Source organism: Lycium ferocissimum, chromosome 4, assembly GCF_029784015.1.
Source record: "Lycium ferocissimum isolate CSIRO_LF1 chromosome 4, AGI_CSIRO_Lferr_CH_V1, whole genome shotgun sequence".
NCBI classification, from domain to species: domain Eukaryota; kingdom Viridiplantae; phylum Streptophyta; class Magnoliopsida; order Solanales; family Solanaceae; genus Lycium; species Lycium ferocissimum.
The window spans coordinates 35,446,039-35,472,735 of record NC_081345.1 but is presented as its reverse complement, the minus strand read 5'-3'; the positions used below and the strand labels follow the sequence as shown (position 1 = coordinate 35,472,735).

Genomic DNA, 26,697 nt, shown 5'->3' with positions numbered 1-26,697 from the left:
CACCAAGAACATCATTTTCTAAAAAGTATTAAGTGCATATAATCTTATATTATACTGTAGTAACATTTTTGCACCTCATAGAATAAATATATGTAATTATAAATAAGTACCTTGCATAATCGAGATTAACAGGAAATATCGTGCAAAGCACGATTATAGAGACTAGTCTTCTTTAAAAAGTGTTTTTGAGTGTCAAATTACGAAAAAAGACAAGTATCAATGAATTTTCTATCCAGATTATTTTATTGAGAGAAACTATTTTGAATATCTATTATGAAAAGTTTTTACTTTTATTTAATTAAAATATAAAAGTACATTTTAAAATCTTCAATCAATATAATACATAGATAAAGAAAAATCAAATATTAAATATTGATATCATATCAACACGGTGATTTGAATATTAGAAAACTACAACCAAAATAAAATTCAAAATCATTCCATAAATTAAAATTCAACACGAAGAATTATTAATTAGAAATTAATAGATTAATGAGAGATATACTTGGTAAATATGTATTTATTGTAGGGATATCTTTGTCCTTGAAAAAATAATTTTTCTACTTTTGTTTTTGCTTTTGCTTTTTTCAAGAAGCAAAATTTTTTTGCTTCGCCCCCAACCACAGAAAAACTGCTTCTGCTTCTACTTAAAAGCAAGTTTAATAAATGGTCAAACATTTCAAATATTCAGAAAAAGTGTTTTTTCTATAAATAAAAAAATAAAAAAACGCTTTGGCCTCAAAACCGCTAGGCCAAACAGGCTCTTAGTGGTCCTTCATTCTAATCTTCATTTTATTTTATTTTTTGCACGGATTGGCCTTCAAAGGCGCTGGTCTTTAATTTTTTCCCTTCGCCTAAAAAAGTGGCCGAAAATACCTGTGTCCTAGGTTCGAATCCCAAATCAGTTAAAAAAAAACTTTCGCAAGACAAAGTTTCACGAAAGTTCTGCCTTATAAGAAAGAATTTAGTTATGCCTTATAAGGCAGAACTTAATTATGCCTTAAGGCATAACTGACGAGGCTAATGTGTATATCAATTTCTGCTCTTACTCTGTCAAATTATAGTAAAGTTTAAGATATCGTCCCACAGAGATTGGAACCACCTAGGCTACACATTTGTATAATTTTTGTTACTATTTGAGAGAATCAAATTGATGAAAGGTGTGTTTTTGAAATTAAAATTACTTAAATTAAAAAAAAATTACTTCCGGAAAAGTTATATATGAAAAGAGTTGGGAACTGTTGAATTCACTTGATATATTTTCACGATAAGATCTCAGTTTCTACATGCATTTCTCTAACGAATAATTGCTTATTGCTAATTGCTAATACAATTATATTTTCACATTAAGAAATAAATAATTAATTAACACTCCGTGAGCTTATGTCAATTAATTGGTTTAAAACTAGTGACGATTAAACTGAAATATTTTTTTGCTTGAATTGTGCTAAAAAGTGTAAAGACCTCTTGCGATTAGCCTTTAAATCAATAAACTTATTTGAATCAATCCCTCCGTGAGAATTAGGACTAAAAGAAATAAGATAAAGATTCCTCAAATCAATAATTTCATTTGAGTTAATCCCTCCATGAGAATTCGGACTAACTGAAATAAGACAAAGATTATTTGAATCAACAAATTTGCTTGACTTAATCCATCCGTGAGAATTAGGACTAAAAGAAGCAAGATAAAAGATTTGGAATAATAGGTAACTAAAAATTACTCTCACTCTACTTTGTACTCATTAGTCATAACTATTAATTTTGCTTCGTGAGAATACAAAATTAATATAAGAATAACTTAGAGATAAAGTATATATACGTGATAATAATATTTAATTAAAGACTATCATTTAGCACAGTTTGAAATATAAATAAAAAGTTTCAAGCCAAGAACATATAAAAATTGAGATAGTATTATGAATATATCAAGCTTCCTCAACTATCCCAACAGAAAGAAATTACTCCATTATGGAGTAAGAAAAACTAAAAAAATAGAAAATGTTAACCTACAAAGACAAAAAGAAGAGAAAGGGACCGAGAATAATTCTTGTATCTTGTTAAATGGTGTCTACAAATGAGAACAACTTCCTCTACTTATAGGGATATAAACTTGGCCTCCAAGTGCTTAAAAGAAAAGCTAAAACAAATCAAAATTTGTTAGCCACATAAATGATTTCTGGGAGCCAAAGAATTACACAGGCACATGTGTAATTGAGATGGACCCACCCACAAATATTGAAGATGATTTGTATTTTTTTGAACCGGAAGTTAAACGGTGGATTTGTCCCTCTCGTCCATTTGCAAAAATCCTTTGCCAAACGATCAAATACTTAATTTTTGCCCCCCCCAACCCCCCAAACTTTTTTTTTTTTAACACTTTAACCCATCCCTCACCCCTATATAAACCCTTCTTCATTTTCATTTTAATTCACACCAATACTCTCTCTTTCTCTAATCTCTCAATTATAGTTACTTTGCAATAATTAGTCACTTTATATTTCTCTCAAATAAATATTACAAAGTCTTATTATAGTTTATATTAATTTTGCAATTATAATATTTTTATGATTTTGCAACAATCAATAACTTTGGTGGATTTGCAATTCTAGCCGCCTTCACTTTGTTGGAACTTCGGCAATTTGGTACCTTCGTTCCAACTCTATCTTTATTTTTCGCAATTTAATTCTAGCAATTTAAATTTAATTTACGCAATTTAATTCTAGCAATTTAATTTGTTGTGATTTAAATTAATTCTATTTAATAATGTCAAAGAGATTAAGACGTTGCCGTAGTAGTAGTGGTAAGGCGTGGGTTATTTTATAGAAGAAACACCTAATTTAGGCATTGATGTTGGAGGATAATAATCCACTTTTAGGTCATGAGGCAATGCAATAACATTTTACCGACACTTTTAATAAAGACTTAGATGATGATGATGAAACACAACCCCCCGAAAATCCCATAACATGTCCCGCACAATCACATACACAAGACAAACCGTTAGAACTCTTAAGCCAACAGCTAAAGTTTGGAAATTTATGACTAAGAATAGGAAAACCAATATTTACCCTATGTGGACAAATTTATTTTAAGCAAGGAATTAAGGATGGTGGAACGGGTACACTAAATGGTCATATGAAAACCAAACATATGGATGTTTGGGGAGAGCAAACGGGTTCAAATGTGGGGATTCAAATGACGATAGACCCACGAACCGGTAGGAATTTTAAGTATGACAAGAAAAAGAGCGTGTAGAAATACTAAAATGGTAGCTCATGATTGTTTACCATTTTCCTTTTCCACTTACATTCAACGTTGTTATAATCCCCGAGGGTACCACCACCATGTTATAGATTTGTTTAAAAAATATAGATTTTATTTGTGCCATGTATTTAATTCTTTAAATTGTAATGTTTGTCCCGCTCGATTTGGGTCTTAGTCTTAACAAGTTAGATTTTTTTGCTATTACATGTCATTGGGTTGACCACCCATGCAAAAAAAAATATAACTTTTTTATATTTTTGGAAAAAAAGAAAATTTTTGATTCAATGTCTACTATTTTTTTTTAACATTTATAGAAAAACACTTTGTATTGCTTTAGATAATGCTTCTAATAATACAAAGGCGATTGGTCTTTTAAAGAGAGAATTAAACCCTCCCTAAAAATATTTTTCATGTGAGATGTAGTTGTCACATTTTAAATTTAATTGTTAAAGATGGTCTTGACCCCCACGATTCCTATTCAAAAAAAAAATTAATATTTTGTAAAATAAAAAAGAGTTTAAGAATGCTTGTGTTTTTAGACCTAGGAAAATTCAAGTAGAAATTGAGACTAGGTGGAACTACACTTACATTATGCTACAACAAGCATATGAATATAGGATTCCCATACAACAAATTCACAACAAAAAAGTGATGATTTTTTTTTTGGGAAATGTTAAAGAATGTGTTGACTTTTTTTTTATAATGCAACTCTTTTTCTAGACAATTCTACCGGTACCCCGGAATTTTAGCCTACCGGAAATAGCTAGAGTTTTACAAGAGTATAAACATAAACCCGGTTATCAAGATGGTCTATTTTTGAAATGAAAAAATTTCAAAAGTATTTTTTTCCCATCCCAACCACCTTTTAAATCCTTGTTTACTTGTGTTCATATTTTTTTCCCTCATTGAGCTTTCTTCTATTTACTTGTGTTCATATTTTTACTTTTATAAAGTTAGGAATATACCTAAAATATACTAAGAATGTACTTAAATTAAAAACTAGAAAGTTATATACTTGAAAAATAACTAAAATATACTAAGAATATACTGATAATATATAGTATATATATATAAACATATATATATATATATATATTTTTAAGTTATATATATACTATATATTATAAGTAAATTCTTAGTATATTTTAGTTAAGTTATATATATATATATATATATAATATAAGTATATATAGTATATAACTTAAACATATATATATATATATATATATATATATATATATATATATATATATATATATATATATATAAAAGTTATAAGTATATATAGTATATAACTTAAACACACACACACACACACACACACACACACACATATATATAAATATATATATATATATATAAGTTATATAAAGTTAAACATATTTATATATATAAGTTATATAACCTAAGTATATTGATACATATATTGATATATATATATATAAGTATAACTATATTTTAGGTATATATATATATATATATATATATATGTATACGTATATACGAATTTATAAACTTAGAAAATAATTAAGCTATAAATAACATAAGTTATAATATATAAGTTATAAGTATATATAGTATACTTAAAGTATGTATATATATATAGACACACACATATATATATATATATATATATATATATATATATAAACTTATAAAAATATTGATATATATACGTATATTCTTACTATATTTTAGGTATATGTAGTATATAGTGGTAACTTAAGCATATAACTTAATATATATATGTATACACGTATGGATCGTATTGTAGAAAATTTAGAAAAAAATTAAAAACTTGTAAAAAATATGTATTATACCTACAATATACTAATAAATACTATAATATATATATATATAAAAAAAAAAAAAAAGGGGTGAACGTGTTTTACGGATGTGGTTGAGGGTGCAAAAACAAAAATAAATAAAAAATCCGATTTTTTGGGGCGTAAAGGGGTGGGTCCGTTAAAGTTAACAAAAAGTTTACCCACAAATATTGAAGATGATTTGTGCAAGGTGGATTTGTCCTTCTCGTCTTTTAGCTTCTTTCTTTTCCGGAGCTTCTTCCCGCAAGATTTGTTAGAAAATATGTGAGAATATGATATAATTATTAGAAATTTTAAAAATAAAAAAATAATATAGAATAAATTATTTTTTGTAGTTCTAAGTTACTTAGTGGGGGCGGTATGGGGTTGGGGTGGAATTGGGATTAAATTTGGATGAATATTTCCCACGTAAAAACGTTTTCTATCAACCAAACGAGGATAGAAAAAATAATGGATAATTCGGATAACTTGTTTTCTAAAAACGTTTTCCTTGGAAAACATTTTCCTCCATACCGAACACATGCCTTAAAGACATAACTTTTGCCTTAAGGCATGGCATAATTAAGTTCACCCTTATAAGGCATAACCTTTGCCTTATGATTTTTTTTTCTTTAGCCGAGCTGGGGTTCTAACCCAAAACCTCGGAGTATTTTGGACCAATTTTTTAAGCGAATTGCAAAAATTAAAGACCAGCAATTTGAGGGACAAAAATTAAAGGCCACCCTAAAATAAGAGAAATCGTGCGAATTGCCCTCTAATCTTCATTTTTTTGCGCGGATTGTCTTTCTTTTGGGTGGCCTTTAAATTTTGCCCCTCAAATTGGTGGTCTTTAAGTTTTGCCCTTTGCTTGAAAAGGTGGCCAAAAATACTGAGGTTCTGGGTTCGAACCCTCGCTCAGGCATAAAAATAAAAATAATTTCGCAAGGTAAGGCTTTGAAAAAGTCGCCATTTTACGCAAAGATAAGTTGCCTTAAGGCATAACTAAAGTTATGCCGGATCCGGCATATGTTGCCTTAAGACATAACTAAAAATTTGCCTTATAAGGTAACCTATGCTGGATCCGACATAACTTTAGTTATGTCTTAAGACAACTTATGCTGTCTCCGGTAGAGGTTGTCTTAAGACATAACTAAGCCTTAAGGCATAAAATCTGCCTTATAAATTGCATTAAGGCATAAAATTTATCCCCAAGCCTTGTCTTGCGAAATTATTTTTTATTTTTATGCCGGAGTTGGGGTTCAAACCTAGAACCTCAGGGTTTCTACGTGAAGGAAAAAAATTAAAGACCAACAATTTGAGAGCCAAAAATTACAGATCACCCCGAATGAGGGCCATTCCTGCGAATTGCCCTCTAATCTTCAACATAAATGTTGTGGGCTAACATGGCCAAAGATTGGGCTTGGCCCGTTGGCCAGGATATAACCATACTAGGCAGCCATATTTTCAGTAAAAGTATTAGCCACTTATTATGGAAAATAAGAATTTTAAGTTTTATCCATCCAAAATATTCTTACAGTATATGTGTAATCTGACTAGTCGAACGTGTTAATTACTCTCTTTTCCAGGCTACCAACTCATTCGTAGTGGATATACTGTAGTATCTAGAACGAGAAACATCGATTTAAAATTTGTTAGTTGTGGAACTTTGATAATCTTTTCTTTTTTTACTTCCCTCTCTTTACTTTTTGGTGATAACGTTTAGTTATTTTAGATGGTGAACATGAACATATTGAAATGCAGGATAGCACGCAATTGTTTCTAATCAATTTTTCAAGTGTGTGCTCATGGAGAGATTCTCCTTTTATGCCTATCTAAACAAATCTGAAGTTCATTTATGGGCCTTCTTTGTTTGGTTGAATTATGCCTTGTAGGCCCACATACTGATTTTCCTTTGTTTGTTTTTTTGCTTCTATATTTTTTTTTGGGTAAAATTAACAAAATAACTACCTTTTGGTAATTTCCTATCATTTATAGCACCTTTTAAAAATTACCATTGTAGCTATGTTTTCCCAAATTAAGGTATTTTTTCGGATGTATTTGATGCTTATAAATACATAGTAACACAGTAAAAAATAAAACATATCTCTTAATTTAAGGCCATAACGGTGGGATCAATTAATTAGATATTAATTGATATTGTTTACCATACCCTTCCACAAAATCAGATGTTAGATTATCTTTCCATAACCATTTTCTATTCATCCATCCAATCTTCAACATTCAAACATAAAAAATCAAAAATTCAAAATTTGAAAACATTCAACATCCAATATATTTGAAGTTTTCAATATTGATTTCATTCTTGATTTACCCATGTATTTGATAGCATAACCAATGTATTTGAAGTTTCCAATCAAAACCCATGTATTTTTATATTAAATCTCATGTATTTGTGTGAGTAACAATTTACATCACCAATGTATTTTAGCGGTAATGTATTTGAAGTTTTCAATATTGATTTCGTTTTGATTTACATATGTATTTGATAGCATAACCAATGTATTTGAAGTTACCAATCAAACCCCATGTATTTTTATATTAAATCTCATGTATTTGTGTGAGTAACAATTTGCATCACACATGTATTTGATGGATTAAGTTGAACAAAATATACAAATATATAGAAAACTTACAATGTATTTTCATCACTCATATATTTGAAACTAGATTTAACCGATGGAATTAATTTGAACAAAATACACAAAAATATAGAAAAACTTACATAAATACACCACCAACCACAACAATTGGTAGCTATATCATAGAACATACACAAATACATATATTTTTCATCTTCTCAAAACCCTAAAAAATCCTAGACCACCAAAAAACCCTAGTCGAGATCAAATGCAACTCGGTCCAAATTTACAAGACGGTCCATAAAAAAAAAGTCTTGGCATTTACGGCTACAATTTGCCCATAATGGGAGATAAGCCCATAGCCATAATGAATGATCATTCTAGTTGGAACATCATTCACATAAAAAAGAAAATGGAAAGGTTAATTGCTTTCTTATGTTTAATTTGTCCACAAAGCTTGAAATCATGGAAACCAAAAAAAGTTTGAGAGAGGGGCGGCCGCCACCCGTGGTGGTGGTGGTTGATAGAAGGAGTGAGAGAATATTTTAGGAATTTGAGAAATGAAAAATCTAAAATGGGTAGTGATTGAGAATAGACAAAGTTAAAAATTTATGAAAAAGGAGAGAGAATGGTAATGTATATTAAGTAATTAATATTGTTACCATTAAAAGGGGTATATGGGATTGGGGGTGCTAAATTTTAGGTGTATTTGTGCATTCAAGAATCGAAAGTTATAGCTATTATATTAGTTAAATTAAAAAAGTATTTAGTTATTATTAATAATTAAAACCAAAGGTAGTTAATATCACTAATTATGTACCAAAAGTAGCTATAACACGTAATTTTTCCTTTTTGTTTTTGGTTTCGGTTCCTTTGTTTGTAACTTGTAACACAAGAATGACACTGGTTATTCGTTTGTGATGAGACCGTTTAAAACATAGTCAATCTCTAAAATCATTTAATGTTTAACTAATATCGGCAAACTTCAGACTTGCGTTATTGCTAAATTTTCATACTTTACAAGCTTTTGAAAAGGAGGAGGTTGGCTGCTTTATTGGCTGTGGTAGAGTAAGCTCAACCATAACCAACAACAAAAAGCTAGTTGAAGATATTTCAATTAAACTTCTGACCTAAAATCTGAATTAAACTGCATTCAAGTTCAATATAAATTCATACTTGATGGATGAAGTTCTGCTTTGACCAGCCTAAAGGTCTAAATTAAAGTTAGAAATTTCAAATCCGTGATTTCAACTTCATACCAAATATATTTGAATTTGATTCTAAGACGGTTAAACTTTAAAAATTGTGTCTATTTCGGCTATTCTTTAATGGCTATTTGTGCACTTGCCCTGTTTTAAATCCATGTCTTTTGAGAAGTAAATGAGTAAAGCCAAATTTCCTATTTAAAGCCTCAGATTATCCGATTGTAACTTTATCCAGTGCAATATTTCCCCAAAAATTGATTTAAATTGAACCAAATGGAATCAAAGCTATCCGAATAACATTTTTTCTTATCAAGATTTAAACTATGAAAATTTTGATCAATATTTTAAAATTTATTTTTCATCATATTTTGACTAATATTTTAAAATTTATTTTTCATCATATTAACATGAGAATAAGTTCAATTTGCAAAACTTTTCCCTATAATTTTTAAATATCTAAATTTAATTTAATCTAATTTAACTTAAAAGATTAATCATATTTAATCTCAATGAGGAGGAATAAGTAGCACATAAATTTGGACGGAACCAATTAAGTACCTTTGTTTGAATAATAAAAAGTGAAAACATTATTACCCCTTTGAGTATAGTCTATATATATGTGGTCTCTTTATACTCTCCGTAGCACTAGCATTAGCAGGTCCAGTCTTCTCAGCGCTATACGGAATCTTTCTTCTCTCTCTCTCTTAATATCTCCGATTATCTTCGTTATTGCTGCTCTCCAAACTTTGTTCTATCAAGTAAGTCCATATTTAACAACTTCATTATCCTATTTTTGTTAAATCGATTCTATACTACTCGATTATGTCTAATCATGTAAATTATACTAGCAGTTTTAATTTCCAATTTTTATTGTCTATCGGGTTTTTTTCTTTTGTTACGTGTCAATCTCATATTAATCAGTTTCGGAATCAAAGTTTTGTTTAAAAATTCGAAATAAGACAAGGTTCAACATCTGCTTTTTTCACATAGAACAATATTTTAAAATTGTATATACTGTGTGATTTTTTCTTTTGTTACGTGTCAATTTCATATTAATTAGTGGCGGAGGCAGGATTTTTAGGAGTTCAAAAAACTTGAACTAAGGGAAGGGTTCAACATCTGTTGTATATGCATTAAACATAATTTTAAAATTATATATAGAGTGTAATTTTTTGCCGAACCCCCTCAACCCTACCTAGGTCCGCCCCTTAATATACCTTGAACATCTATAGATATTTGTCGAGGTTGTTGATTTTCTTAATTGGATAAAATCTGTCAAGTTGTTGTCTTTTTGGATCATTAGAGTGTTTGTTTCCATGCCCATAGCTGTTTTTACATGGTTGAACATTATCAACAGCTCTGTTAGATTTCTATGGGGGAGTTGTACATAGCTTTCCCTTGATTTTTATATATTTTTCAGGTGTATATGCACTTATATAGTGCCCCACATGAAGGATCAAATGTTTAGTCGGTTATCTGTTTTGTCTATGCATTATTTGGAAGTTATAATGTACTGGACCAAGTTGTACATGGCTGAGGACCAAAAATAGTGGTGGTATCTGTTTGAAAAACAGAAATGGATTTTCAGAATAACCCACAGGGGGAACATGGAAGATTTGAGCAAATACTTGCTCAATTTCTTTTGAAAAGCTTGCATATTATTTTGGACTCGAGGGTTCCTTCGATACGACCTTATGGTGGGATTGGAGAGGTGAAGAAGAGTGACAGGTGGTTCAATTTGGTGTTGGGAGATCGTCCTGCTGTTCTTGATAAGCTGAATTTGTTGCACAGAAATTTGGTGGAACCGATGATACTAGATATAATACTTGTTCAAGATAAACCTAGTACTACTTCATCGGAGCACAATTCAGGTACAACATTTGCAGGGCCATATATAGATACCGTTATAGAGAGATGGGTCGTGCAATGTGAGAATCGGAGGTTAATGGTTCCTCAAATGGGTGATTCCTCTTTCAAGAAAATATACAAGAAATCTATTATACTCCTCCGTTCCCTTTACTCAATGATGAGGCTTCTGCCTGCGTTCAAGGCCTTCAGGAAACTATCTTCGTCAAGTCAGAGTTGTTATTTTGATATTGATTTTAAGGTATCTTCATTTAGTGAGCCATTCTCAAGGGCAGAGGAGGAGATGATGAAGCAATATACTTTTACTCCAGTTGATGCCCAGCAAGGCCGTCTTTCTTTATCCGTAACATATCGTGAAACTCTGGTGGACTTCAACCTGGAGACTTCTGCATCCTTTCCACCTGAGATCATTACGGATTATGTTGGTAGTCCACTCACTGATCCTATGAGGTCATTCCCTTTGACCTCAACGGATAAGGGTGTTCATCATACTTCATTTCCATTGAGAAGGACACAGTCATCTAATTCAGCACCTGGTCAGCGCCCACAGAGTTGGACAAGTGGTCTCTTCAGGGCACCTTCTTTACCTCAGCCATATGTAGGATCTCCACCTTTATACCATGCACCATATGAGCTTTCATCTTCGGTCAGTGGTGTATATGGACAGAGGGTTCCACCTAACTACAAATTTCTCACTCACCAGAAAGCAACTTTTGATGATGATCAGCTTTCCCCTCCATTTTCTCCATATGAGTCTCCTTCTCCACCCACATATCTCTCAGGTGTAAATATCCCTCATCCATTGATAGGCAGAACTTCCAGACACCTATCTCCTAATTTGTCTGATCCAAACAGGCATTCTCTCCCACCTATGTCACCTAGAAGCACAAAGCATGATTCTTCAAGGAAAATGGATTTGCTAAGGGCTCTAGAGTCAGATACTGGGACTACTAATCCTGGACAAAAGGTGGGCAGTTTATATTTCTTACTAAATGTGTGCATTTTCTGGTTACTGATTTTATTTAAAGATTTGGTATCTGCTTGAGTGCTTTTTGAGCCAGCTGCTAACTTTTGTTTGTGTGCTTCTTTTTCAGGTGTCTGCAGATGCTAGAGACGATTCAGGGCGGTTCTCAGCTGTGCTATCTTCAAGTGGTTCGCCACGTGTTGGATTTTCTAGAAGTTCTAGCAGCAGATTATCTTTTCAGGATGACTTGGATGACTGCCCTTTTATAGTTGATGATGTTGATACTTCTGATTACCGAGCCAGGTAATCTTGCTACAGTGCACTCTATATTTAGAGATATTTATCTTCTTACAAACACTACATCTCTGAATTCATCTTCGTCAAAGTTTTTCTGTCATTGTATAATTGGTTTTATGGGAGCCAACTATGTGTGGTCATCTAGCTGTCGTCTAACAGGTTGGACATCATAAGAAGCTGGACTTCAGGTAGTATTGAGAATTGAGCTTCTGATGAATGTTGAAGAGATAATTAGCATTTGACCTATTGAATGGGCCATGTAGCTATCATTCTCAGGGATACATATGAATTTTTAACATCAAGTTCTTTTTTAACTTTAAACTCCAATATGCAGAAAGTCTATCAAGGAGAAAGATCTTTCTCTTTTCACTTAATGAGAAATGGAAGGATATGGCAATAAGATGACATAGACAATAATGTTTTAAGATCAGTGATCTATCCAATTTTTCTTGACATTACAATTATAGTTGTTCTCTGCGAGATAAGAAGCTAGTGTTTTTTTTTTGTTTTTGTTTTTTGGATGAAGTAAGAAGCTAGTGTTAGCTATATATTAGCATGCTTTCGTTTTTACTTTGTCCTTAAAGGTTGTCTACTTTCTTTTAGTGTTTATGTCTCTGATCTACCCTTTATATATTGCCTATTTTCTAGATTATTTAGTACTTTTTGAGCGCTGTGCTGCTTTAAATTGTAATGGTGTCTATTTATGCATGTAAATTTCGAATTAGGGGAAAAACACCTTATTATGGTTTTACCTGCATACTTTTAGGTTTGCACTTTTTAGTTTTGTCTCGTGTGATATAAGTGAAAATTTCATTGGAAGAAGTTGGACGAAACGGATCTACTGAAAAAGTGGCTCATTGCCAAACAAAGCCAGGCAACTGTGGTATGCAGACAACATACAGACAGACACGCACATGAAAATTGATAATTTAGTTACTAGTTTTCCAGAGCTTATAGAATTTCCTCTTGTGGACATGTTAGAACTTCATAATTCCAAGATGATATCACGTTCAGTGTCCCAAATGTAGATATAGTCATAAAAATTTGATTCTTGGGAATGTTTTTATTAGAAGCTTAAATAAGATTCAATGAGAAGAAAAAATGAACTTTTTACCATAATCATATTTTTGCCTTTTGCTTTATAACTTGAGCTAGGTTCTTCCTCATATGGCCGTATGTAATTTTCCAGTTATACTTCATTTTCCATCATTGAATTGCATAGAATCTTGTGGCTGCTTATGAACTAGTTCACAAATCTATTTCTCTTCTTTTCTCTGGTTCAATTGAGAAGTTTATCGAACGTGTTTGGTTGACCATTGTAGGAGGAAAGGTTCAATTTGTCATGATACTTTGTGCCCACATAGCAACAGTGGTAGAGACGTGGGAATATGATATGAAGATGAAACTGGTGGGATTTTTAAGCTAAGAAGAAGAGGAGGAGGTCATAAATTTGGTGGAAAAAGAAATATTAAATTTAATGTATGCAAAGAGAAAAGCACAATATATTGTTCCAACCAAGTTTGCTGTTTGCCCAATTTTTCATTTTTAGTTCTATGAAAAAGGGGAGATTTTTGGTTACTATGACTCCTTGTTTAGCCCTCTCAAGTGTTAGAAAGCTTGTTAGTTGACTGGTGTGCTATATACGAGCTGGTGTTGTCAATAACTCAATATGCATATAGTACTTTCTTATACATTATAGAACTGTATTGGTGATATCATTTGCACCTCAGGGCACATCTGATATGTAGAAGCCTAAGATTTGCTTGGGAAAACACTTTATTTAGCTAACTTTATCGGGGGATCATACTGTGTTTTATAAACAAAAAAACAATATTGGGGAACCTATTTGCCCTCTTGGACAGCCTTTTTTTTCTTCCTTTTCTTAGTAAGTGTCCTCAAGGGCAAATTTGATTTCTAGGAAAGCTAATATTGCATCAGTTTTTATTTATCATCTGATATAATCCACTTTGTTTCTCTCCTTGGAGAAAACAGGAAAGAAAAATAACCCACTTTGTTTCTCAAGGCCTTTATTTTTCTTTTGACTAATTATTTGGATATTTCTCGTCCCAAGTATTCTCTGTTTTTCATTGGTTTGTTTAGCTGGTGCTGGGTTGCATTTGGACAAAGACGGTTGGACTTAGAGATTGGTTCTCAACTAGGGTCTAGAAAAGAGCTGTAGACGGTAAAACTCTAATAATTATGGAGGTAGATTTGTGAGCAGACCACTTCTGTTGGTATTTGATGTGTCCCATAGGTTGGAATTGCCAATACATATTTAAAGTAGATTTTTGTCGTTGGTGCTGTTTGGACAAATTTGTTCAGATAATCGATAACCAAGGGTGTCCTCAAACTAATTAGTAACATGCTGATTTCACCCTTCACCCAAAGGTGTGGCCTAGTGGTTAATGATATTCGTGAAAACCTTGGAGATCATGGTTCAATCCTAGGAGGCAAAAATGCCTGGTGACTTCTTTCCATCTGCTTCATTGGTGCGGAGAGTTACCCGGTACTTATGCTGGTGGGAAGTAGCAGGTACCCGCGGAACAGTCAAGGTGTGAGTTAAGCTGGTTCGTATACGAACGTTATCAAAAATGCTCCTTTCACCCTAGTGTAAGTCAGGGTGTTGACAGTTTGTGTAGTATTTATTCACCATAATATTGGCCTATTAAATCACTGAGCCAGAATATAAGTTTCTTTTATTGAAACTAAGGCCAGAATATAAGTTTCTTTTGTTGGAGAGTTCCTTTTTTACTTTTTACACTTTAAAGTTTTGTTTGGTGTCTGGAACCTAAAATGTCGATGGCTCAAAAGGAAGCCTTCATATTTGACTTCAAAAGAGCTCACTGCACAGACTTCTGGATTTCATTTTGGAGTTCCCTGAAATTTTCATGGGTACCTGGTCTGTGGATGTTGCAGCTTCCAGTTGATTGGAAAGAAAAGATTTCTGTGGTTGGGTTTGTTATTGGCTTGGTAAAACTTAGGGGACTTTCAGGCAGCACTTCCAGGAGTTGAAAAGGCAGAAAATAGAAGGAAAGTTAGCAGGTGAGATTTAAGGATGTTCAAAACTGGAAACAATTGGTATATACACGTGTCTTCGTGTCAGGAGGAGTAATAGGAGTAATGTGGCGTAGTGGTCAATGAAGTGGGTTGAGAACCATGAGGTCTCAGTTTCAAATCCAAAAGAGACAAAAAAACACTAGGTGATTTCTTCCCATTTGTTCTAGCATTGGTCGACAGTGTTCCCTGGTACTTGTTGCTGGTGGGGCTGGCAGGTATTCCGTGGAATTAGTCGAGTTGCGCGCAAGTTGGCCCGGACACCACGAAACACGGTTATAAAAAAAAACTCGAGCATGCAATATTTGACTTGCGGCAAGGAACACAGAATCTGGATGGATTGGAGACGGGCCTGATGGCAAAGTACTTTAAAATCAGTAAAAGTTAGGCTTTCAAATCCCCGCTTTCAGTAGTTTGATATGACCTGGGATCCATTTCTATCATGATTGCCTGAAATGCTAATTCTGTTAGGGTTGAGATGTTGCATCCAACCAAACCTTTGCTGACAGACAACAGGCTGAGTTTGTCATAGTTGCGCACATCTATCTTCATTTATTTATTTGTTAGATATTCCATTCAACAAGTGTTTACTATTCTCGTTATGCAGAGAGAACTTTGATTCCAAAAAGGGTTCAGAAGCCTCGTCTCCAGTATCTGCAACAACCAGAAAATCTCAAGACGCTGCTGTAGGTGCCGTTGTTCAGATGCTGAGGACAGCTCCCCCTTTGCGTCAAGATTCTAGCTATACCTCGCATTCGGTAAAGACGGAAGTAGAGGGAGAAACCAGCACTGCATCTCAGTTCTATGTTCCTAGAAAGGCATCAGACGCATTAGAGGAGCTCAAAGCTTACACACAATTGAAAGACATGTTACTCCCGCCCAGGCAGTGAGGGTGGTGGAACTTAGTGTGATGTACATATAAACTTGTTGCTAAGGGGTTGGTTAGCGATTACATATATACTTGTTAAGGGGTTGTGATGTACATATAAACTTGTTGCTAAGGGGTTGGTTAACGATTACAGTTACTTCTTGTTAAGGGGTTTGGTTAACGAGCGTTTACTGTGTGTGAGGAGTGAGGATTAACAGATTCTGTACATAAGTGATGGGAAATGGCAAGTATTATAGTCAATATAGTACCTGATTTTGACACTGCTTGAAAACATTTGTGGATAGAAGAAGCAAGTAGCAGTAATCTTAAAGGTAAACGATTTCTTTTTATGATATTGTCCTCCGGTGTAGCAAACACAAGTACTTTAAAAATAGAAATTAAAAAAACAGGAATATAGGCTGACTGATATTTTGGAAAAATGATGGTGCTTAAACTATCAACAACACTGAAATTTCTTTTGTTTTAAAGAGTGAAGCAAGTGAAGCTGGCGTTTTAGACGTGTTCTTTTTTCTTTTTGGGGAAGGTATTGCAAACCTTTTCTACTTGAAGAAGTTATTTTGTTAAATTTAAAATAATTCGAATTTAAAATTATTTTTCTGAGGAAAGTTTAGGTTTGTATTGTAAAATATAAAAATATAAAAGCATTTACGGAATAACCGAACAATAAAAAAAAAATAGGAACGATATGGTAGGCATTAACAAATATGGAAATGTCAAACTTAAGTAAAAATGAAAATAAAAAACAATAATAAAAAAGGTGCGCCAAAGTAGTAGCACCATTAAGTATTTGTAGACTATGTTTGGAATAATTGAGTTGGTTTTGGTTTCCGACTAACGAAAAAATTGATTCACCCTCTGCGAACAAATTTGCGGAGGAATACTTTAAGTTTTCAAGGCGTTGAATTCTTAGGAATGTTCGCATTACTCAAGCCAACATTTTCACTTCCGCTTCGTTCTTCATGCTCGCGCAAAGGCTTCTCATTAAGGTGAAATAATCCGCTACCAATATATTTTTATATTCCATAGTTTCAGCTCCACTCTTATAAGTTTCTTCCTCTTGATCGAATCTGTAACTTTTATTAGCGGATTCATCTTCTCTGTCATTACCAGATTAGACTAGAAGTTATCAAGAAATCATGCATAACACTGAATAGGGAGCTGCCGAATACATTAGCTATGCCTAACATGTGAAATGGGTGCATAAAGATATTTGCTTAGCTATACCTTGACCTATTGTATTGATCAAGAAAACTGCAATAGCAGTTGCAACATACAACATCAATCTAAGGTCGCATACCAAGATGGAAACTAAACTCTCACTCACTGACCCATATATCAAGCTACGCTAAGTAGGAAGTGTAAAATAATTAGTTCGGACCACTACGGTATAACCATTCATCAGTCGAAAAGAAGTTTTTTTTTTTTTTTTTTTAAATTTATGATCTAAACATTAATAAATAAATGTATAATTAATAGAATATGTCATTAAGATTAAAAAAAAAAAATTAAAATCAATTTTCTTAAAAAGAAGCAGCATGCTGCATTCCCCATAAATAGGGTACGGAAAAGGTTCAAAAGAGGGAAACCGCGAAAGAAAAGTGGGAAAGGCTTTCAATCACAATCCTTGATACGTATGGATTTCTCAAGTTGCCCTATCTGTAATCTCTCCGTTCTCACCCTTGAACTCCAAAGGTAATATTCTTATGCTTCCTTTCCATTCTTCTTTTGTTTGTATTGTTTCTTGATTTTGTTATGTTCTATCTCTATTTCTTATTTGTTTTTTTTTTTTCCTTTTACAAGTTCTAAATTTGAATAATCGATTTCCATTATTAATACAGGCACGCAAACAGTCATTTTGACGATGAAGATATTGCTAAAGACTTCGAATTGGCTCAAGAAATTGCCCTTGCCCCTTCAAGTCCAACTTATTTCCCCGTACTCTTTTTTTACTTTTTTTTCTCTTTGTAAATTCTTCTGCTTTTATATGTCGAGGCGGATTTATGGGTTCAGACCTACTATTTGTTGCAATTTAATAGAATTTTACACATATATTTATCTTACGTGTCGAAAGTACTGGCCTAACTACATAGCTACACCCTACCCTGTTTATATTATCTCTTCAATCCCAGGAATTTAATAATTTGACTATTTTTACAAAAGGCGATCCCCAATGTTGTGATCATAACCCATCTCATTTATCCGGGATTGGTATTTAAGCTCAGTTGGGTGGAGTCACTGCACCTATATAATATATGCAATTTCAAGGATTTATTAGTTTCACTATGGCCATCATCAATGTTTTGACTATTCAAGGACTTGGGACCTTGATATCTCGGCTGCAAATCTTTATAATTTTGAAAATCAGAAGTTCTAATATTCTGAAATTTTCTAAATTGGTAAATTTTGTCCCTAAAAGTGACTTGTTACCTAAAATAGGATTGAGGGTCATAAAAGATATTTAAATGGTTGTAGCCTTGTTTTTGCTAGCTCTAATTTTCTAAAGCCTTGCATACCTAATTATCAGGTTGATGATGCCATGGAATGTGAAACTAGTTCTCGACAGAATCAGGAGAGAAGTTCTTTGAGGTATGAGGCCAAAAATCGCAATCCTGGAGAGAAAGATATAACTGAAACAATAAGGATTTTAGCTAGTGTGCAGATCAAGGAAACCTGCCCTCAGATTGGACAAGGCTTGATGGATTTGTTGAGGAACTGTTTAGAGTTGGAGACTGAAAAGACCACCACCATTTTGTGTGGTTATGTTGATCATTTCCAAAGCAGCCCTTCAGAGGATTTTGGGTGGGGTTGTGGGTGGCGTAATATCCAGATGCTTAGTTCTCACTTGCTTAAGCAACAACAAGAAGCAAGGGAGGTCTTGTACGGAGGTTCAGGATTTGTGCCTGACATCCCTTCACTCCAAAGATGGCTTGAAATTGCTTGGAAAAGAGGCTTTGATAAACAGGGTTCAGAAGACTTTGATCAAGCAATTTATGGCAAAAGAAAATGGATTGGAACAACAGAATGTGCTACGCTCTTCCGTTCATTTGGTCTTCGTGCCAGGATAGTGGACTTTGTTAGCCGGGAGATAGTCATTAGGTCAAGTGGAGTTGGGAAGTGTGTGGGCAAGATGATACCGCAGGTTTATGGACCAATGGATAGATATCTCTCCAAAGAGAAAAATGATGTATCCAAGGCTGTTTCGATTTCGGATGATGTAAAGGCTAAGCCTAAGGTTCAGCAGGCACTCATTGATTGGGTGTGGAATTACTTCTCTGACAATAGATCCAGGAAATCCGGCAATCATGGGATCCTAGTCAGTCAGAAAGCGTAAGTGTATTTAGTCAGCAACTGTATTTCCTTGATTAACTTGGATGTATACGATCATCTTTGATGGTGCATGAATTTCTTGGTTATCGATCTTTTGTTTCATCGTTATTCTCTATTCTTAATGGGGTCCCTAATAAGCTTCATTCAAACAGGCCGTTGTACTTCCAGCATGATGGCCACTCAAGAACCATTGTTGGGATTCAAATTAAATGTCAGAGAAATGGGTCGATGCAGTACAATCTATTGATCTTTGATCCAGGTCATGTGAGTATATGCACATTTCGTCCATAAGCAAGTCTTGTCTCGCGGCTCTGCTATTGCTGCGGTCTTTATGGCATCCCTATATTGTCATATTTCTTGAAAGGTTTTTCGAGTCATCTCTGATGACCGTATTTGTCATATTCCTTGAAAGGTGTATGTGACATCCCCAGTCTCCCCTTCCCTTGTTAAATGGTCGTAATGATTTTTGTTTTTATAAGCTGAAGATGGAAAAGCATATTATGATAGATGGTGGGTTAGGACTCAGAAAGTTGTCTATGCTTCATAAGTTCCTTTATTGGCTATTGGCTTTCGTTGTTTAACCTGCTTATGTATAATTGGTTCCAGAACTAAGACCACAAGGAACTTTAGACTTTTGCATTAAATATATTGTTTAGAGTATTCTTACATTACCAGTACATCTGAAAATAAGCACATACGAGAGATTCATTATTGTGCTGCTCTCCTTTAATGGAATTGTCTGCAAATGTGCACACTTAGAAAAGGATCTCCATCAACTTGGTACAATCTGTTATTTTATATTCTAGTTATCATCACTTATGGATTAAACATCATTTGGGATGGCTGATGTATGGGATAGTCATTGTACAACAACACCAACAAACCCAGTGTAATCCCACACGTGGGGTCTGTTAATGCCCTTTCAAGTTAGGCAAAAATTTGATACTTCTGATTTTTATCGTTCTTTTTACTCTTAAGTTTTGTCAAAATATTAACTGCCTGCCCTGCTGCGGGGTCATCTTACTTCTAAGATAAATCATCTATAATATCTCTAGATTACTGACCAGAAGTTCCACTATACCTTGTCTCAGCCAACAGAATCCCTGGCAAGATCTCTTAAAGGAAACTCAGGTTGGCAAAAGCTAATAAAAAGAGGTGTCCACACTCTAAAGAAGCCATTATATCAGGTTCTACTGCATTTCAACTGTCTGGCATTTATTTGATTGTCCTGTTTTGAGTTATCAATTAACACACTATTTCTATTGCAGTTGTGTTTTATTGATCCTGGAATTGCCTCTCCGGAGGAGATTGAAAACCTAAAGAATCTACACAGCGTCCGTGTTGAAGTTTAGTCCTAAAATCTAAAGGATGTACAATTTCCAACCTGGATTTCAGACAGATAACTTAGAGTGGTGCTCTTAGCATTGCATGCATCAATTCAGTGTACTCGTCATTTGGAGATGAAATATAAAATCTGTTTTACCATATGGTTTCTGAAAATATTAGCCACTGTGACACTAAGCTCTTGTAGCTATTAAATGAGAAAAAGGTTTCGGAGGTAGACGTGTGTGTTAAGGTCCCTAGTTCTGAATTACGTCACTGGACGATTAATGGGAAAATCAGATCCAACACACAGGTCTCAGCCTTGTTCTTTCCTTGACTTGGCTATGATTGCTGAAATTTTGCAATTCATTAAAGATAATTGCAGACCTTGGAACTCTTCAGGGAGTTTCCGATCTCTTTGTTTCAAGGAAATTCAACTTGCTCTTAAATAGAGGGTTACCATAGCAAGACTCCTAATAAAATAAAAAGTAGTTAAGAGTAAACTCCCTAACAAAATAACTATAGCAAGAGTACGTATTCACCTAGGGAAGTTCTATTGGAAGCTAACTAAAAAATTCAACACCTATTGATCCCATTCCTGCCCTATCTGGTACATTTATCTTCACCAAATGCAACAGTGTATCACTAACAAGTTATAGTGGTGAACCCTAACTCTTACCTTTTATGCAATTATCAGCGTGCATCAATCTTTGTTCTCCGTACTTTGGAGCCTAACAAATCTTGAATAAACACCATCTGGTTCTGCCATCAGGTTTGAGTGGCTACCCTTTTCCACAATCTTACCCTGGTTCATAACAACTATAGTATCTGCATTTATTACTGTGGAAAGCCTGTGTGCTACTGTGATCTGCGTCATTTTTGTGTCTCCAGAGCTGTTTAGTTTCATTGATTCCAGTGCACTCACAACTGCCCTTTCAGACTCGATATCTAAGGCACTTGTTGCTTCATCTAACAGCATTATTCTTGGCTTTTTGAGTAAGGCTCTTGCTATTGCTACTCGTTGTTTTTGTCCTCCGGAAAGTTGAGAACCCTTATCCCCAACAAGTGTGTCATATCCGTCAGGCAAGTTACTTATAAAATCATGTATGTTTGCTGACCTTGATACTTCCACTAGCTCAGCTTCTGATGCTCTTTCACTCCCGTAGCATATATTTTCTCTAATTGAGCAGCTAAACAGGAGTGGCTCCTGTTGTACCAATCCAATCTGTGCCCTTAACTTTCTAAGATTGTAATCTCTTATATCCTTGCCATCAATCAGAACTTTTCCTTCATTGGTATCATAGAATCTCAGTAACAATGCCACAATTGAAGATTTTCCAGCTCCACTTTGCCCAACAAGTGCCACCTTTAATCCGACTTCAATTTGTAGACTGAAATTGTTGAGAACTGTTACTTCTGGTCTTGATGGGTAACAAAACTGGACATTGAGGAACTCAATTTCTCCTTTGATGCTTTCGGGTTCTGAACTATCTGGTATGTCTGGTACAATTTCTGTGCTCCGGTCGAGGATTTGGAATACAGGTTTTAGTAAATCTATGGCTGATAGTACAGTGGGTATCAGTGTCCATAGTTCTGTAATTGAGGGTACAGTGAGGGAAAATATCTGGTATGCCCTTATCCCATTCTCAAAGCTGGCTTGATTCCTGTCAACAAGGATTGTTGTGTACCATAAGGCAACTGCATGAGCTATGTTCCATAAGCAGAGAGAGATGCCTTGAATAATTCCAAATTTGATGCTTTCTGACCTCCCTTTCCTAAGTGGTCTCCGTAAGGACAGTTTGGCCTTCTCAACTATCTGTTCTTCGTGGCAAAAAGATGCAACAGTCTTTATATTAGTTGCAGATTCAGAAGCTAGGGCAACAAGTTCCGAGTGTGCTAGACTACTATCACCAGAAAATCCTTTAGCCGACTTTGCTTGAATGAGGCCACCTATGAAGTGGCATGGCATCACAGCCCAGGCTACCAGACCCATTCTCCAATTAACTATCATGCTGACAGTTGTTGCAATCACTATGGACGAAATGCACTGGACAATGACAGACATGCGGTCGGATATTATGATCTTGACTGTGGATGTGTCACTGGCTATCCTTGATGTAAGTGATCCAATACTATTTTTGGGCTTCTCAAACCAAGCTAATTCATTTCGTAGTGTGGCTGCAAATAGTGTTTGAAATGTGATAAGCATCAACTTTTATATTGGTGAAAAGAAATTTTGTTGCATAGGGGCCAAAATTGAATGTTAAATAGGCAAGGAAGAAAAAGAAACATAGATTGATGGATCTAATTTTCCAGGAATATGTAAGTAGGATACCTGTGTACAAAGCTCGCCTTAGATTTGTCATGGCCTTTTCTCCAACTACTCCAAATAAGTAATGCTGCAAAGTGTGAGCAAACAAAGACATCACTCCGATTGAAGCAAATATTGCTGAATACACAGCTACTTTCTCCTCTGAATCAGGATGGTAATATGCCACTCCTATTGTAATGATGAAGAACCCAAAAACGGGTTTAGAGATGCCTGCAAAAGCTGCTGCTAAGGAGCCAATAGTAGTCTTTATGATCTCTTTCTCGTTCAAGGCAAACCAGATTCTGAAGAATATATGTCTTTCATTTCTTCGGATGTGCTCCTTCTCAGGAAGTTCCTTAAGCTCTCTTTTGCTTTCCTTGGGCTCATCAGGTTTCTTATGGTCCTGAGATGAATCCTCTTGTATGGAAAGAACTTTTCTATTTGTAGCCTCCGACCTGTTAATTAAGTGTAGTTCATTTGAATGAATCAGCCAGTCTAATTTATAATGATGAATATGATATTGAGTTTAATCTGACCTGGTATGACAATCTTGCCTGATGCTCTGCATACTAAATAAGCTGTTGTAGAATGCACTGGTATCTAATAGGTTATTATGTGCTCCCGTTTCCACAACTTTCCCATTCTCAACAATAGCTATCATGTCTGCATTAACAATAGTCGACACTCTGTGTGCAATTAAGATGACTGTTCTGCCTTGTGCTGCTGTCTCGAGTGCTTCTTGGACTTGCTTCTCTGACTCTGTGTCAAGTGCACTGGTGGCCTCATCAAGCAAAAGAATAGGAGGGTTTTTTAGTATTGCTCTTGCAATTGCAATTCTCTGTTTCTGTCCACCGGATAGTTGGAGACCCCTTTGCCCTACCTAGAGTAGGACATGTTAACAATAAATCTAATTCAGCGTGCTTCAATATTTTCCTGGAAGCTTTGCTATACAAGAATTAACACATAGTTTTGGATGTGCTTTGATCTTGGTTTACAACTACTTTCCTTTTGACATATCATGCTGGGAGGATGACAGAGGAGCAGTGACATGTTTTAGCTAAGTATGCTAGATACTGAGAAGAATTCAGGATTCTCAATTTAGGGCATTTGGCTCTTGATTCCTACAGTAGTAATTAGTAAATTGTTATTGTTAATTGTATTCTACTGTTAGTTTATAAGTTACTGTTTTAGGGGCTTTTTTACGTGACTAACCCTCCCTGATTGTCAAATTGTTATATCTTATGTCACACAGTACTTTTAGTACGGGGTTGTATGTGGTAGCCTGTTGTTCTTGTTTGCCTTTCTTCGTTCATTGTCCTGCTATGCCATACAGGCAAATTGAGTATGGCAACATCACTTTCAGGTGATCTTAACAAATGCTCTCTTGAGGAAATGATTATACTGCAGGCTCAGCTGACACTGGTGTTAATGGAATTATATTGGTTCACTAGAATTGAACACCTATTCTGAGAGTTGGAAAGCTGTGTGTCTCATTTTTCTACTTTTAACAATATCTTATAGTCAATGTTTTAAAAAGGATATTCCGGAAATCATTTTGCCTTGGGTCAGGTAAAGGCACAGGACTTGCTAGGTGCACACTTTTTTCTTTTTCCAAGTGCTCTCAAGCCTGAGATGTGCCTATGGGTCTCCTTTTTGTTTCCGGAGGTGGAGAAGCAGAAAATCCGCCTTTCATAGATGAGGAGTATAAGGAGTATGTACTTGGTAGTAATTTCATGTTTTTTCTTTGGCAGGCAAGCTATGCTTACCAGTTCTTTTTCATTGAATCTCGTCCTTTAGAGTCCATGGTGGTCTAATCAGCTATTGGTTATCCCAGCTAATTAAGGATTCTGTGCAGATGAGACTTTGAGCAATGATGATGCCAAAAGTTAATGCTAATATCATTAGTTTTATTTTCTGAATTGCTTCACAAAGTTTATTTTTTCTGTTTGGTTTCATTTAGACTCTTAGATGGTCCTAAATAAATTCTAGTGATTCGGAGGACATCGTCAGAAGTTCCAAACTTTGATTCTTTAGGAATCTACTGGGTTATGAACTAGGATGTTCCAGTAATTATAGACTGGTAGTGGTGGACTCATTTTTTATATAGCTAGAAAACTCTTTTCATGTCTGAACTATCCTTAGGGCATATAATGCTACCTAAATACACGAGGTACCTAACATTGTTCTGTTTATGAATATTCTTCCCCTCATCATCCTCTTTTTCCGTTCTTTGCAACACCTCTAATTCACCATATGAATTGTACAAACATTTATTATAATTTCTATAACTATTATTATTGTTGTTATTATTATTATTATTAATAATTTTCCTGTTCCTTCGAGCATGATTTGCCCATAACTCCATGGCTATGGAAAATCTAATCATTCATTCTATTGAAAATATACAGAACTGAATACCACAAATGGGTAGACGGCTATATTTCTTTTTTTCTTTCTTTCTAGAATCAGCCTAATGAAACAGTTAATCATGTATCTGAGTGGTAGTGGTCTGACCTCTGTTATATATTGATCCGGTAGCTGGGATATGAAAGAATGTGCATTTGCCAACAAGGCGGCTCTCTCAATCTGTTGATTATTTGCGTCAATGTTTCCCATCTTAATGTTGTCTTTAATGCTGCCAGCGAATAGGGATGGCTCCTGGGAAACTACTCCTATGTTTCTCCTAAGAAACTTCAAATCAAGATCCTTGATGTTGTGGTTGTCAAGGAGAATCTCACCTGATCGATTTCATATTGAGTGAGTTTTCGGATTTTGTGTAATTCACCTATTGTATTTGATTGATGCAGTATGAACATTAAGAAGCTTTTAGAGAACATTAAGAAGCTTTTAGACAGTTACATGTGAAACTTTCTTTTGTCATATGCTTCTGCAAATTCAGCGTCTAAGAGCTATGATTAATAATGAATATTTGACCAACCTCTCAGGGGATCATAAAATCTCATTAGTAGTGACATGATGGTGCTTTTACCACACCCGCTACTTCCAACAAGTGCCACTACCTTTCCTGCTGGAATTGACAAAGAGAACCCTTGAAGAACTAACTTCTCCTGCCGTGATGGATAAGCAAAGTATACATCCTGTATCTTGATATTGCCATTTATTACTTCTAATGTCATCCTTCCGGAGTCAGCATTTATTGTGGGTTTTCTGTCGATCATCTGGAAAACTTCCTTTCCTGCTGCTTTTGCTTGATTGAAGATTTGTATATCTGGTGCAGCATACGTAAGTGATCTGAAGTTTGAGAAAGAGAAAGACAAACTCATCTGGTTGCTGTTTCTAAGGTACTTAAGTTTCTTCTTCATAATATGAAGAATCTGTTGAAGAATATGAGGTTTTTGCTCTTACATTGCTCCAAACAGAATACTCATAACTGCAGCTATGACATCTCCTCCACTTGATCTCTTGGCTGCTACAACAACAGCTCCCACCCACACAATAAGAGCCCACGAACCGAAAGTTATAGTCTGTAACATGCCTGTTCCGAGACCTTTTATAAATGCTTCTTTCTTGCTTATCCTCATTTGTCTTTCTATGCAGTCTGAGAAGGATTTGATTGATAAATTTTCTCCAACAAAAGCAAATACAGTTCTGATCTGGGAGATCGTCTGTCATAGAGGCATCAGATATGCAATATGAATAAATTGTCATTTGGTGCTGTAAAATAAGGTCAGCTCATCGGCCTATTCTTTATAACATGAGATTGTCATTGAAGAAATTGCTATAACTTGTCACCTGTTCTACCATTGATGTGGCCTCTGAAAGGTACGCCAT

At 34.5% G+C, this 26,697-nt stretch overlaps 3 protein-coding genes across 7 annotated transcripts; 2 read left to right on the top strand and 1 right to left on the bottom strand.

Annotated features, from left to right (window-relative positions):
- Positions 1-9,481: 9,481 nt before the first annotated feature.
- Positions 9,482-16,215, top strand: LOC132052570 (autophagy-related protein 13a-like). 3 transcript variants are annotated; one of them, XM_059444168.1, is made up of 4 exons: positions 9,482-9,632; positions 10,295-11,707; positions 11,835-12,007; positions 13,324-14,719. In XM_059444168.1, the coding sequence occupies exons 2-4, from the start codon at positions 10,451-10,453 to the stop codon at positions 13,391-13,393; spliced, it is 1,500 nt and encodes a 499-aa protein (XP_059300151.1). In that variant the 5' UTR covers positions 9,482-9,632; positions 10,295-10,450; the 3' UTR covers positions 13,394-14,719. The 3 variants fall into 3 exon arrangements, with proteins under 3 accessions (XP_059300151.1, XP_059300152.1, XP_059300150.1); XM_059444169.1 differs by lacking the exon at positions 13,324-14,719 and adding an exon at positions 12,161-12,431; XM_059444167.1 differs by lacking the exon at positions 13,324-14,719 and adding an exon at positions 15,663-16,215 and having other exon boundaries at positions 9,483-9,632.
- A 1,269-nt stretch (positions 16,216-17,484) lies between these two features.
- On the top strand, positions 17,485-20,832 carry LOC132052571 (uncharacterized). 3 transcript variants are annotated; one of them, XM_059444171.1, is made up of 6 exons: positions 17,485-17,636; positions 17,783-17,879; positions 18,469-19,271; positions 19,424-19,535; positions 20,363-20,458; positions 20,540-20,832. In XM_059444171.1, the coding sequence occupies exons 1-6, from the start codon at positions 17,578-17,580 to the stop codon at positions 20,621-20,623; spliced, it is 1,251 nt and encodes a 416-aa protein (XP_059300154.1). In that variant the 5' UTR covers positions 17,485-17,577; the 3' UTR covers positions 20,624-20,832. The 3 variants fall into 3 exon arrangements, with proteins under 3 accessions (XP_059300154.1, XP_059300153.1, XP_059300155.1); XM_059444170.1 differs by having other exon boundaries at positions 17,783-17,888; XM_059444172.1 differs by having other exon boundaries at positions 17,486-17,636; positions 17,783-17,862.
- Positions 20,833-21,189: 357 nt separating this feature from the next.
- Positions 21,190-26,697, bottom strand: LOC132053990 (ABC transporter B family member 19-like). The gene is given in 6 exon segments (XM_059446078.1): positions 21,190-22,772; positions 22,930-23,785; positions 25,420-25,643; positions 25,844-26,157; positions 26,272-26,531; positions 26,659-26,697. Coding segments are annotated over 6 exon segments (3,168 nt in total). The 3' UTR covers positions 21,190-21,297.